This window comes from Passer domesticus, chromosome 2, assembly GCF_036417665.1.
Source record: "Passer domesticus isolate bPasDom1 chromosome 2, bPasDom1.hap1, whole genome shotgun sequence".
Classification (NCBI taxonomy): Eukaryota; Metazoa; Chordata; class Aves; order Passeriformes; family Passeridae; genus Passer; species Passer domesticus.
Genome location: NC_087475.1, coordinates 310,453 through 324,112, shown reverse-complemented (window position 1 = coordinate 324,112; position 13,660 = coordinate 310,453). Strand labels below are relative to the sequence as shown.

General features: G+C 58.6%; 1 protein-coding gene across 2 annotated transcripts; it reads right to left on the bottom strand.

The window, feature by feature from the left end:
* Window positions 1-679: 679 nt before the first annotated feature.
* Window positions 680-9,164, bottom strand: LOC135290926 (hemoglobin subunit rho). 2 transcript variants are annotated; one of them, XM_064404948.1, is made up of 4 exons: window positions 8,607-9,164; window positions 1,766-1,862; window positions 1,463-1,685; window positions 680-861 (listed from the first exon to the last, which is right to left on the bottom strand). In XM_064404948.1, exons 1-4 carry the CDS (start codon window positions 8,773-8,775, stop codon window positions 733-735), a joined length of 618 nt encoding a protein of 205 aa, XP_064261018.1. In that variant the 5' UTR covers window positions 8,776-9,164; the 3' UTR covers window positions 680-732. The 2 variants fall into 2 exon arrangements, with proteins under 2 accessions (XP_064261018.1, XP_064261022.1); XM_064404952.1 differs by lacking the exon at window positions 8,607-9,164 and having other exon boundaries at window positions 1,766-6,711.
* Between the last annotated feature and the right edge of the window lie 4,496 nt (window positions 9,165-13,660).

The following is a 13,660-nucleotide window of genomic DNA, read 5'->3' as shown; positions in this document are numbered from 1 at the left end:
GGAGCAGGACGTGGGGATGGTCTCACCTCCTGCCAGCCTGCTGAAATGCCCTTTGCTGCTGAAAGGAGAAGCTGTGCTGCAGGGAAGTTGGATTCAGATTTTGGGCTTTTTTCCCTAATTGTTTTCCCCAGCCCCTCGGTGCTGCTGGCAGAGCTGGACCTTGCCTGCCTGGCTGTGCAGGATAGAGGGGTGAGTGCACATCCCTGCTCTATCAGGAGAAAGGCAGAATATTTATTCCTAAATCATGCTAAACAAGTGTTTTATCATTCTGAGACACCAACTTGTCTCTCCTTGTTTCTTTTTAGGCTGTTCCTGGAAAAACATTGCTGAAACTGAGATGCTTACATAGAATCTTTCAATTCCAGTGAAAAGATGTGCTTCATTAAGCCAAAATGAGTAAAAAAAGGCTCTGACCCATCCTGTGTGAGACCTGCCCTCATCCCCTGCTCTTGGGATCTTACACATTTCAGATATCAAACTCTGACCAAGAAGCACCAATCCTGCATCTTCACCGATGCAGAAAATTTGCTTTTGATCAACTTAATACATCAGTAGCAAACTATGGAGGGGTAAATTTCTGCCTAATCAGTGAATCTCTATGAATTTATATCCTTGCAAATATCCCAGGAGGAGAGGCGCAGCCCCCCCAGGCAGCCACAGAGACACAGAACACAAAGAATTCCAGAAAACGTGTTTTTTATTGCCCTTTACAGACAGGTGCCTCGCGAGGCCTCAGTGGTACTTGCGGGCCAGGGCGTGGGCCACCAGCCCGACCAGCTTCTGCCACGTGGCCTGGCAGGCAGGGGTGAAGTCCTTGGTGAAGTGGGCGGCCAGGACGATGACCAGGATGTCACCCAGGAGCTGCAGAGGGGAAGGCAAGAGGGAAATCAGGTCAGCAGAGGGCTGGGCACCCCCTCGCCCTGCACAGCACCCGGGACCAGGGACCCCAGCTCCCCCGTGGGAAGCTCTGCCAGCTGCAGGACAAGAGCCCTGTGCTGGCCGTGGGCATGAGTGCCCGCCTGCTCCATCTCTGCCTCCTCTCACACTTTCCAGCCGCTAGACATTTTTCTGCCTTTCCTTTTTCTGCTGTGAAACCCCACACCTACTTCAGCTGAGGGTCAGTGCAAGGTCCACCTTCTACATCCCCAGAGCCAGGCTAAAACAGAGGCTGAAGGAGAGGCAAACATCCTGCTCCTTTTCTCCAGCCATGCCTGCACAAGCCCCCAGACTTTCAGAGAATCCCCCTATGCTTGTCACCACATTTGCCCTTGCAGCCCAGAGCCTAGTATTACCCTGCACTATTGAATTCCCAACCTTCCCCTGTCCCCCAGCTCCCACTCCAGTCAGCCATGTCCTGTTTGGTAACTAAAATACAAATTACTGATGCCTGTTGGAAAGCTCCCAGGCACTGAGATGCTCTGAGGAAGGAGGGACAGAGGGGAAAACTCCAAACACAGCTCACCCTGAAGTTCTCGGGGTCCACGTGCAGCTTGTCGCAGTGCAGCTCCGACAGCTTGGAGTAGGTGCCCTTGAGGTTGTCCAGGTTCTTGATGGCCTCCCCGAAGGAGGTCAGCACCTTCTTGCCATGGGCACGCACCTTGGGGTTGCCGATGATGGCCGTCGGGCTGGACAGGTTCCCGAAGTCAGAGAAGAACCTCTGGGTCCAGGGGTAGACGATCAGCAGCCTGGGGAGAGACACGGGCGGGTGAAGCTGCCTGACTCAGTGGCTCCCTGCAGGGCAGGGGTCCTTTGGAGCTGCACCCACCTGGCCAGGGCCTCGCCGCCGCATTCCTCCACGTTGACCTTGGCCCAGACGCTGGTGATGAGCTGCTTCTCCTCGGCTGACCAGTGCACCATGGTGGCTGCAGGAGTTCACAGAGCTGTGCTGAGCCCGGAGCCTGGGCCGGGTTTTATGGCCTGGGCCAGCCCCGGGCCGGCCCCTGCAGCGGGGCCATTGGCTGGCACGGGCGGGGGTCCCTGCCGGGGGTCCCCATGCAGTGGTCACTCTGCAGTGAGGTGTGGTCTTCGAGGAAATCCCTGCGAGTCCCTTAACAGGCCAGGCCAGCACACAGTACCCTCTTATCTCTCTCTCCCTCAGCCCTGGCTGCCTGTTCACCACAGGCATGGACATTCCACCCATCCCTGAACAGGCACAGAGCCCTCAGAGAGGTGCTTTAGAATAATGGAATTGTCTGGGTTGGAAAGGACTTTAAAGCTCTTCTAGTTCTACCCCCTGCCATGGACAGGGTACCTTCCACTATGCCAGGTTGCTGCCAGCCCTATCCAGCCTGGCCTTGGACACTTGCAGGGATGGTGCTGGTGAAGCAGAGGTCACCTCCTCAGCTCCAGGTTTCCAGGAATACCTGTGTGGGATGGCAGGGTGGGCTGCAGCTGTGAACAGGCTCCTTGCCCACGTGTGTCCAGTGTGAGCCCTCCAGGGGTCTCTCCCTGCAGGAATGAAAGGACAGCAGGACCCTGCCCCGTCACAGGCCATCAGCAGCATCCATTTCCACCAGGTCAGGCTCTGCCTACAGGCTTTTGTCTGACTCTGGCTGACACCTCCACAGGTGTTTTCCTGGTTTCCAGGCCTCCAGTGAAGCTGTACCCCTGTGCTCAGAAAGGCAAAGCCAGGATGCTTGAGCTGTCAGGCATCCAGACACAACCACAGACATGGAATTATTCCAGGCCAGGCTGGATGGGGCATGGAGCAACCTGCTCCGGTAGAATGTGTCCCTGCCCAGTGCAGGGAGCTGGAACTGGGTGATTATCCAGCCCAAACCATTCCAGGATCCTTTGAATCTGTGGCTTTGGGTCTGACTGTGGGATGGTTAAGAAGTCTCATCCAGACCTCTGAAATCTTCTAGTTACAGACTGATACTGGTCCATTGATCTGGGAATGCTGGAGAGGAACTTCTTACATGGGGAGGCAGAAATAGGAGCCAGGGAGTGGCTGCCAGTGCCAGAGGGCAGCAATGGATGGGATCTTGGCAATGAGGAATTGTTCCCTGGCAGGGTGGGCAGGGCTGGCACAGGGTGCCCAGAGCAGCTGGGGCTGCCCCTGGATCCCTGGCAGTGCCCAAGGCCAGGCTGGGCACTGGGGCTGGAGCAGCCTGGCACAGGGGAAGGTGTCCCTGCCATGGCAGGGTGGCACCGGTTGATCCTTAAAACCCCTCCCAACCCAAACCATTCTGGGATTCTGGAATTCTCTGTCTGCTTTTCTGTTTGAACTTGTGATTTCTTCTTCTCTTGAAGCACTTTTCTCATCCTTTGCCTCATCCTCACACCAGGCAAACCTCATGCCATGGCTGTTGTGGTTTTGGTACATCCCATTCATGGCATGGTGCATTGCCCTATGAACTTGGGAAAATCTCCTGGAGACCTGGATTTTGCCTCAGTCCCTCTCCCTTTTGCAGTGCCAGGACACAGGAATAGCTCCCAGTGCCAGAGGGCAGGGCTGGATGGGATCTTGGCAATGAGGAATTGTTCCCTGGCAGGGTGGGCAGGGCTGGCACAGGGTGCCCAGAGCAGCTGGGGCTGCCCCTGGATCCCTGGCAGTGCCCAAGGCCAGGCTGGACACTGGGGCTGGAGCAGCCTGGCACAGGGGAAGGTGTCCCTGCCCTGGCAGGGTGGCACTGGTGAGGTTTAAGGTCCCTCCCAAGCTGCAGCAGTCTGGCACTGTGTGATCTCACTGGAGACACAGTGGCAGGAGCCCATCACCGTGATCCTCTTGGGCCATTCACATCTGCAGTCACACTGTAGCTCCTCACCACAGGGTTCTATGAGACTTTATTAATTTTTTCCATTTCTGGGCCGTGGGAGAGGCGCTGTGAGCAGCCCCAGGCAGGCTCTGATAGCCCGGGCAGCGGGGCTGTGTGGGGCAGATAAAGGTATCGGTGCTGCCTGGGCTGCTCACCTGCACAGCAGGCACACAACACACCCGTGCCTCTCAGCAGATCTGGGGACTCCAGAAGTTGCCCAAATTCACCCTACAGAGCTACAAGGAGTGTGATGGAATAGTGCAGCCTGAATTCCCAGGCAGGCATTCCCATCCCGAGCCAGCAGCTGCTCGCCCAGCTGGGGATGACAATGAATGGCCTCAGTGGCCTCTGCATTTATTACCTCTGCAGCCTGAATTCCCTGGCATTGAAATTAAAACCCAGGCTGCATCTGGGGCTGTTCTTAGCAATGCACTCGCCTCGTCTCTGATAGGAGATTCATTTTCAGCTCTGCAAGGCCGAGCTTTAAAAGGGAAAAGATAATGATGCTTTTCTGCTGCATCTGAACCAGCAGCAGGGAAACGCTCAGGGAGGGGCAGCAGGAGGGTGAGCCTGGGACAGGCAGGACATCAAACACAGAGGCTAGAGGGGGGTGTTGACTGCAGCATTAATATTATTTTTTAAATGTGGTTAATAAATGCTGGGTTTCTGGAGCCTGTTGAAAACAGGCAGAGACATGGCTTGTGGTGAGAAGCCTCCTGGCCTGGACCCACGCTGTGACCCATCAGGGCCTAGTTTTACTGGTGTGGGAGCAAGATGACTTTTCATGGATGGGTAATGATGGCCATAGAGCTGAGGGGGAAGGAGGAAGGCAGACAAAACAGGAGGAAGAGAGGCAGAAGTAATTTCCAGTAATTTCCAATTCAGACAGGCCCACTCCATGCTGCTCTCCTGTACTGATCCCTCTAATGGTTGGTTTTATCCCCACAGCAGCTCTTTAACCTTTAAATCTCTTCAGATGGGCACAACAGCAGAGGAATAACAGCAGGTGAATCAGCCTCTTAATCGGATTAGGGTCTTGCCCCTGTGCCTGGGGACTGTCTGTCATGGCAATGGCCTTTTGCAGCCACTCTGCAAATTTACACCTCAGCCCCAGCCCGTCCTGCCCCACAGGGCCCATTTGGCTGTGGCCAGTCTGGGCTGGCTTGGAGGGCACAGGTGATTCCCCACCACACTGCTGCTGCAGGCACCCAGCAAGGGGTGGCTTCAGAACAGAACTCGGGGCAGCAGGGGACAGCAGGAACCCCTGGAAAACTGGAGAGGGGCTGGGGACAAGGCCTGCAGGGACAGCACCCAGGGAATGGCTGCCAGTGCCAGAGGGCAGCAATGGATGGGATCTTGGCAGTGAGGAATTGTTCCTGGCAGGGTGGGCAGGGCTGGCACAGGGTGCCCAGAGCAGCAGAGCAAAGCCAGATGCTCACAGACTTTAGTGAAAGGGGCAGAGCAGCTGCTCTAAGCCATGCAGGATGGGGTCAGTGATGAATCCAGGGAAAGGCAGAATGAGTGTGTCTGAATCACAACAAATTGTACAACTCCCCCTGGCTGGGACTGGTTGTTGCCTGAACATGGTGGGAAAGAATTTCTGGAAATGCAGTTTTGTCCTTAGAAGGGAGAGGGATCCTGGGACACACCACAGGCAGCAGAAGTGTGGGGGCTCCACAGTGGAGACTCCAGGCAGGCTGGAATTGTAGAGCAGAGCTGGATGCCATTCCCACCAGGAGAGTTGTCCCCTTCAGCCCCAGGCATTCTGCTCTTAGCACAAAGACAGTCCTGTTTGTTTCTCTGCTGTAACAACCAGGGGAAATGCAGTGGAGGGTAAATTAATTCCTCCCTGCCCTTAACAAAGCTCTCTCATTTCAGGATCCAGATTTAACCCTTGGTATCTTTTAGGTCCGACTCCAAGAGGTGTGGAGCACCCCTTGCTGTGACTGCTCCAGCTTCACCTTCATGCCATGTAATCATAGAAACATGGAATATCCTGAGCTGAAAGGGACAGAATCCCAGGTAAAGCCAGCTATGCTGCCTTGTCCCCAGCCCAGAGCACTCAGTGCCACCTGCAGGGGACACCTGCAGGGATGGGCACTGCCAAGCTCCCTGGGCAGCCCCTGCCAAGGCCTGAGCACCCTTTCCATGGGCAAATTCCTCCTGGAAAAGGACCTACAAGGGTCATTGTGTCCAGCTTCTGGCCCTGCACAGGACCACCCCAGGAATCCCAACATGTGCCTCACTTTTCACACAAACATATTTTAACTGACTTGGAGGCTTTCACAGTATTGCTTTAATTTTATAGGAAATCTGCTGGGTCGGCAGTGTGGGTCCTGGGTGACACTGCTGGGGGAGGGTGCAGCAGAAATGCCCAAGAACCTGCTGGACCCTGTTTGCCCACCCCTGTCCCCATGTCCCTGCAAAGGGACCCACCAGGATGTGGCACTGGAGCCACCCCAGTGCCACGGGCTGGAGGCTCCAGAGCTGCTCCAGGGGTGGTGACAGGGTGAGGGGCACGAGGTGAGGCCTAAGGGCCAGGATGTCTGGGACAAAGCTAAATTTTAGTGAGCCTGCTCCTGAGTTATCCCTGAGCACAAGAACCTGGGCAGGAGTACCCAGAAAGGGACAAAAGCAGGACTGTCACTGCAGACAGCTCCTGCAGGACGGGCTCGCTGAGGGCACAGATTCTCTGGAGGGTCTGCTCTGCCCCGGCCCTGGCTGGGCTCCATCAGCACAGGAGGGACCCGGGCTGCAGGGGACATGAGGGGACACTGAGGAGATACTGAGAGGGCAGTGATGGGGACACTGAGGGGACACTGAGGGAGAGATGAAGGGACACTGAGGGGGCACTGAGAGAGGGACACAGGGGAAACTGAGGGAGGGACACTGAGGGGCACTGAGGGTACACTGAGGGGACACTGAGGGAGAGACACTGAGGGGACACTGAGGGAGAGACTGAAGGGACACTGAGGGGGCACTGAGGGAGGGACACAGGGGAAACTGAGGGGACACTGAGGGAGAGACTGAAGGGACACTGAGGGAGACACACTGAGGGGTCACTGAGGGGACACTGAGGGAGAGACTGAAGGGACACTGAGGGGGCACTGAGGGAGGGACACAGGGGAAACTGAGGGGACACTGAGGGAGAGACTGAAGGGACACTGAGGGAGACACACTGAGGGGCACTGAGGGTGGGACACTGAGGGGCATTGAGGTGACACTGAGGGTACACTAGGGAGAGACACTGAGGGGACACTGAGGGAGGGACACGGTGTCTGGGCAGGGAAGGGAGGGCCGAGGGAGGCAGGCGGCTTTGCCAGCTGTGCCCACAGCCCAGCTCAGCGCCGTGCCCACCGTGGGGCTGCCCTGCCCGGCTCGGCTGCTGGCCCGCGCCGGCTCCCTCGGGCTATCAGCCGGGACCCCCGCCCGGGCCGGGCCCCGCTGCCGTATCGGCCCGGGCAGCCCGCAGCCCCGCCCCGGGGCCGGCCCCGATAGCCCGGCCTGCAGCCCCAGATAAGCCCGGCCCAGGCGGCTCCGGCTGTTTGCAGCCGGCAGGGTCAGCCCAGGGGCTGGACAGACCCATGGACCCATCTCCATCCGCACAGCATCCCACCAGGTGCAGTTCTGCTGGGGAACCATGCAGCTGCTCGGGCTGGAGAGACCCCAAATCCCACCCAGTGCCACCCTGCCATGGCAGGGACACCTTCCCCTGTGCCAGGCTGCTCCAGCCCCAGTGCCCAGCCTGGCCTTGGGCACTGCCAGGGATCCAGGGGCAGCCCCAGCTGCTCTGGGCACCCTGTGCCAGCCCTGCCCACCCTGCCAGGAACAATTCCTCATTGCCAAGATCCCATCCATTGCTGCCCTCTGGCACTGGGAGCTATTCCCTGGGTGCTGTCCCTGCAGGCCTTGTCCCCAGTCCCTCTGCAGCTCTCCTGGAGCCCCTTCAGGCCCTGCCAGGGGCTCTGAGCTCTGCCTGGAGCCTTCTCCTCTCATTTCCATGGGGTACATTGAGTTTTCCTATCCTGTTTTCCTCTCAGGGTAGCTGAGAGCTATCCCAGGACAGGGGTTCAGGGTCTCCTCCATCCCTGCCCGGCGCCCCCATGCAGGAATCACATGGACCAGGAGGATCGACAGAACTCTCCTCAGGACTCTTCCCTCCACTCCTGTAGCCGTGGGGCTGCTCTCCCCCTCCCAGAGCTCCCGTGGCCCCTGGGGGAGCCCAGGGCTCTGTGGACAGGCCGAGCCAAGCCGTGCTGCAGGAAAAGCACCTGAACCATGTTGGGATGTGCTGTGCTGGCAGCAGAGGGTGCAGAGCAGGTACCCCTCAGCCACGTAGCCCCAGACCCCGCAGGGTGAGGGTCTTGCTGTCCCCCAGCAGCTCCAGCCCCCTTTGTGCCAGGCCAGGTGAGCTCCAAGGGGTCTCACAGTGCTCCTGGCACTGCACCTGCCCCAGGCCAAGCTGGCCATGACTCTCACTGCTTTGCAGAAGGTTCCCTCCATCACAGACCTCCACAAAAAGACCAGTGTTGTTAGGGAACCACGAGAGCTGTCCTGGACCTCACAGTCCTGGGGCAAGTGCTAACTGAAGGTTTCCTGTGTGTGAGGATGGCTCCAGGTCAGGCAAGGCCTTTTCTCCTGCTCATGGCATGGCACCACCTGGGTCAGAACCCATGTTTTATGGCTCTTGTTTTGCCTTTCCAGACTTAAAGCTGGCAATGGATAGAGCTGTTCCTGTGTTGGGGCTGGTTTGGGGAGGGCAGACCTGCCCTGACTCCACACCTGACCCCAACCTGCCACCAGGCTCTTATTCAAGAAGCAAAAGCAGCTCTGAAAATGGGGTGTTACCTGGGGAACTCCCTCTGCAGAGGCAGGTGAGGCACTGGACCTGGTCCTTGGGGCAGCCCTTGGCAGATCCTCTCCCACTGCCCCAACAGAGACCATGGGGCTCATCCCAGCATCCCTGGGGTCCCAGACTTGTGAGTGAGCCAGGGCTGGCCTGAGCTCCATCTCTCATTCTGCTCAGCTCTGCCCTGCACCAGGACTGGGCAGAACCAGGGAGCCCCAAACAGCAGCTGGGCTGGGGTGGGCTCAGGGCACGTCCCACAGACCCCGTTACACCCAGCCCAGGGCATGCTGCTGTTTGAGGCTCCTCTTCACACACCCAGGCAGAAAGGGGGCTCTGAGAGCCAGGTCAGAATCGGGACCAGGGTCAGGATCAGTTCCAGGGTCAGAATCGGGACCAGGGTCAGGATCGGGACCAGGGTCAGGATCGGGACCAGGGTCAGGAATGGGACCAGGGTCAGGAATGGGACCAGGGTCAGTGTCAGGACCAGGGCCAGGATCGGGACCAGGGTCAGGACTGGGACCAGGGTCAGGACTGGGACCAGGGTCAGTGTCAGGACCAGGGCCAGGACCAGGACCAGGGTCAGGATTAGGACCAGGGTCAGGATTGGGACCAGGGTCAGGATCAGTTCCAGGATCGGGACCAGGGTCAGGAATGGGACCAGGGTCAGGAATGGGACCAGGGTCAGTGTCGGGACCAGGGTCAGGATCGGGACCAGGGTCAGGATCGGGACCAGGGTCGGGACCAGAGTCAGGATCGGGACCAGGGTCAAGATTGGGACGAGGGTCAGGATCAGTTCCAGGGTCAGGATCAGGACCAAGGTCAGTGTCAGGACCAGGGTCAGGATCAGGATCGGGACCAGGATCAGGTACAGGATCGAGACCAGGGTCAAGATCAGTTCCAGGGTCAGGATCAGGACAAGGGTCAGGGTCAGGATCAGGACCAGGACTAGGGTCAGGATCAGTATCGGGATCGGGACCAGGGTTGGGACCAGGGTCAGAGTTGGGGTCAAGGTGAGGGGTCTCACCCCCATGCCCAAGACTGGAGCCCACTCTCTGCAGTTTATGGGATGTTTATGGGCTCTCCCATCACAGACTGGTGTGAGTTTGCACAGGCTCAGGGTGCTGAGTCACGGTGCTGGCCCCAGCCTGGCCGTGCTTGGGGGTGATAACTGGGGTGGCACAAACAGGAGCCTTGTGGGCAGTGATAAGGCAGCCCCTGGCCCCAGGGCAGTGTCCCCTTTCTGCTGAGTCAGACTCTGACACAGCAGAAAACATTTCTGCTGAGCCAGAGGGGCAGCCAGGGAAAACAGACAGCTTTTTAAATTGATTCTTTATTTTTCTTAGCAGAACCAGGAGGGCAGCTCTGGAGTCCCCAGCATGGGCTGCTGACTCCCGTGTCAGCGAGGGGCTCAGGACCCTCCTCTGCCTGTGGGGCAAAGCCCGTGGCAGGCTCAGCAGCTCTACATTCCCAAAGGGATGGTGGGACACGTCCTGAGATCCAGCCCCTCTTCTCCATCCCCCTTCTGCTGCCCTGCTGCACGTTGGGGACAGGGTGTATGGAAGGTGCCAGCTGCTGCTGAAAACTTTCCTGTTTCCCTAAGAGAGGAAATTTCATACCTTGTCCTCCTCCTCCCCTGCTCTCTCCGTGCTGGCCACAGTCAGGGCTCCCTTGGGGAAACTGAGGCACAAAGCAGAGTGGCTGCTCTCCAGAAATTCCATGAAATGCTCATGGCAGGGGCAGATCCCCTTCAGGACAGGGGCATGTTTGCTGTCCCATGTCCTGCTCCTAGGCAGGGACACAGCAAGATAGTCTTCCTCTGAATGAATAGAATTCCTTAAAATGTTTAGAATTCTTTCATTAGAATCTTAGCATCATGGCATCCCAGATTGGTTTGGGTTGGAAGGAACCTTAAAGCTCATCCATTTCTACCCCCCTGCCATGGACAGGGACACCTTCCACTGTCCCAGGCTGCTCCAAGCCCTGTCCAGCCTGGACGTTCTGACTGGACAGTGATGCCCAGCCAGTTTGGGGTGCAGTGTCCCCCTGACCAAGCCAGCCCCAGGCCAGGGAGGTGGGTGCTGAGCCAGGTGTGTTCCAGCCAAGCTCTCGCTGTGCTCCCAACCCAGCCTCTTCCCCTGCGACTGGGCAGCTTTTGGGTTCAGGGTGACCAGGCACCAATGATTGTGTTAGGGACCTGAGCTCCATGGAGTCAAAGGCACAGAACTCACCCAGGATCTCCTGTGACCCCAGGAGCTTGTGTTTTTCACAAGTCCCTTCCAAACAGGCTCTGAGAGGGGGTCTGGAGGCAGCAGCACTGCCCCAGGAAATGCCTTTTCCTTTCTGCTTGGAATGTGGCTGCTTCCTGGGACAGCCTCTGCTGGTTCATGCCCAGGGGACCACAGACCTTTGGGGCATGCAAAAGAACCATGGGATGAGGCAAAAGGACCAACCAATTTTTTGTTGACACAAACAGCAGCAAATCCATTTTTCAGGCAGGGAAACTGAGGCACGGCTTAAAGCGGGGAGGGAAGAACAGCAGGAGTGACTGGAGCAGACCCAGTTTGTTCTCCTGGGACTCCCTAACTGCCATGACACCCTGCTGCTCCCATCAGTGCCTGGGGTTTCCAGCAGAGGTGCTGGGGTTTGGCTGCTCCAAGCCCATCCCTAGTCTTGGCTGTGGGTTTTCCACCTGGCCGGGTTTGGTGCTGAGCTCTGCTGATTTGGGATTTCTCCACCCTCAGAGGTAAACCTCGGTGGGGTCCTGGTGTGGTGAGAGGCAGAGGGAGCAGAGCAGAGCTGGGGGGTGAGCTGCCTCTGCCCTCCAAGGCTCACTTTACCCCACTCAGTTCCAGAGGTGTCCCAAGCACGAGGCTGCAGCCACGGGGCAGCTGCTCCCCAGGGTTTGCAGCTTCCAGGTGTGGGAACCACCTGCACCCCTGTCCCTGAAAACCCCTGCCCCAAATCTCCTTGTTCTGCACTGTCCCAGCCCCAGTGCCCAGGGAACCTCCTCCCTGCCCAGTTTGTCCATCCCTGCTAGGAACCAGTAAATAACTCTGTGATTTGAGGTTGCACCCACCAGCCCCAGCTGTGCCCTGCCCGGCTCAGCACAGCCCAGCCCTGCCCAGCTGCTGCTGTGGCACAAAAGGTGCTGAGATAAGGCACTTCCCCAGCCCCCTGGGCATCCAGCACGGCTGTGCAGAGCTGGGAGGACAGGGATGGGGCACACAGGGGTTGGGGCAGGCAGGGTGAACTCTGGCAGCTCCTGTCTCTCAGGGTGGACACTGCACTGAAGCTGTGCTGCTCTCACTGGCCGTGTCAGGTGCTGCTGCCTGAAGATGACTTTAACCTCCTCCTTCCTCTCTGTGTGATGTGGGGATGGTTGTTGGAGAGCTTGTGGAGGACTGGAGCACCTTCCCCACGTTACAGCTCTGTGCAGGCCCGGGTGAGCCCTGCAGGGAGCCAGGATGGCAGGGAGGGGAGCAGCCCTAAAGCCACGGGGCTGGAGCTGGAGAGTGGGCAGTGGGGCCAGGGCCTGGGCACGGCTCTGCACAGGCTGCTCTCTGCTCTGGGGCTGCACAGTGCCCACACTCAGTGGAACCAGGCGGGTGAGGGCCGTGTCCTGCCCAGCCCATCCCTGAGCAGCAGCAGGGCTGGTGCTGCTGGCCATGGCCCGTGGGCACTGCTGCTGTGGTGGCTCTGGGGACACGCACAGCTCCTGGGGACATCCTTTGGCCACCAGGGCCCAGGCAGTCCGTGATCCCCGGCCATCCAGGCTTGGTCCCCTGTGTGTGAGGGGCTGATGGGGGTCACAGGAGGAGAGGGGTCCGGGCCTGCCAGGGTCACCCTGCACAGCTGGGCTGGGGTCCCAAACAGCTGACACAGGAGCAGCTCCCGGGTTTGCCAAGGGACCTCTACAGAACCCTGGCTTTTGGGCTCAGCCTGTAACCAGAAACCAGGTGGTTTCTCTTTAAAATTACACAAGCTCTGTCCTCCCTGCTTTTGTGTCTGCTTCACCTGGAGCGTTCTGCCTGGCTCAGGCTGAACAGCCAGCATACTGGAAACAACGGTCCAGTAGGACACAACTGTCATTCCACAATTACCAGGCACTAATTAGGCTGCTGCTGGGCATGCTGCAGCTCAGCCTCTTCAGCTGGCCCATTTGGATGGGGAATCACAGAGAGCTTTGGGTCAGAAGGGACCTTAAAGGCCATCTCATTCCAGCCCCCTGCGCTGCCAGTGCCATGTCCCCAAGCGCCACTTCTCTGACAATCTCTGCCCGGAGTTCCTGGCAGAGCCTTGTCCACAGGCGAGATCCCCTGTCCTCCTCCTCAGAGCTGTCCTCAGACCCTGTCCCATGGAAAGGAGCTTTGGGACACACCGTGGGTGGCAGAGGCTTCCCCAGGCTTAAAAAGGAGTGAGGCAAACCCACGGGAGAGCCCTTGGGTCCCCGGACAGCCCCTGGCTCTGGCATTGAAGAGACACGCAGAGGGTTTTCCTTGTGCCCAAACCCCTCCGCAGGCACCTGCGGGCGGCCAGGCTGGGACAGCCCGAGCTCCTGGAGCAACATCTGCCGTGCCGGTGCTCAGGAGACCCGGCTGAGCCCCTGTGCCTCGGAGTGAGCCCTCCTGGGCAGCTGGGAGCCCCCAGGGCAACCGGGGAGTCCCCGGGGCAACTGGGAGCCCCAAGGGTAACAGGAGTGCCGAGGGTAATGGGAGCCCCGAGGATAACTGGGGAGTCCCCGGGGTAACTGGGGAGCCAGAGGGTAACTGGGACCCCCGAGGGTAACTGGGACCCCCGAGGGTAACTGGGGATCCCAGAGGGTAACTGGGGATTCCAGAGGGTATCTGGGGAGCCCGGAGGGTAACTGGGAGCCTGCAGGGTAACTAGAAGCCCTGAGGGTAACTGGGAGCCCTGAGGGTAACTGGGGAGCCCTGAGGGTAACTGGGAGCCCTGAGGGTAACTGGGGAGCCCTGAGGGTAACTGGGAGCCCTGAGGGTAATGGGAGCCCTGAGGGTAACTGGGGATCCCAGAGGGTAACTGGGAAGCCTGGAGA

Coding starts and splice junctions, on each gene's coding strand:
- LOC135290926 (XM_064404948.1), bottom strand. CDS start 8,775: ATGAGAGATGGAGCTCAGGCCAGCCCTGGCTCACTCACAAGTCTGGGA. Junction 1,686..1,765: donor GGCGGCGAGGCCCTGGCCAG/GTGGGTGCAGCT, acceptor GTCTCTCCCCAG/GCTGCTGATCGTCTACCCCT. Junction 862..1,462: donor TGGACCCCGAGAACTTCAGG/GTGAGCTGTGTT, acceptor TCCCCTCTGCAG/CTCCTGGGTGACATCCTGGT.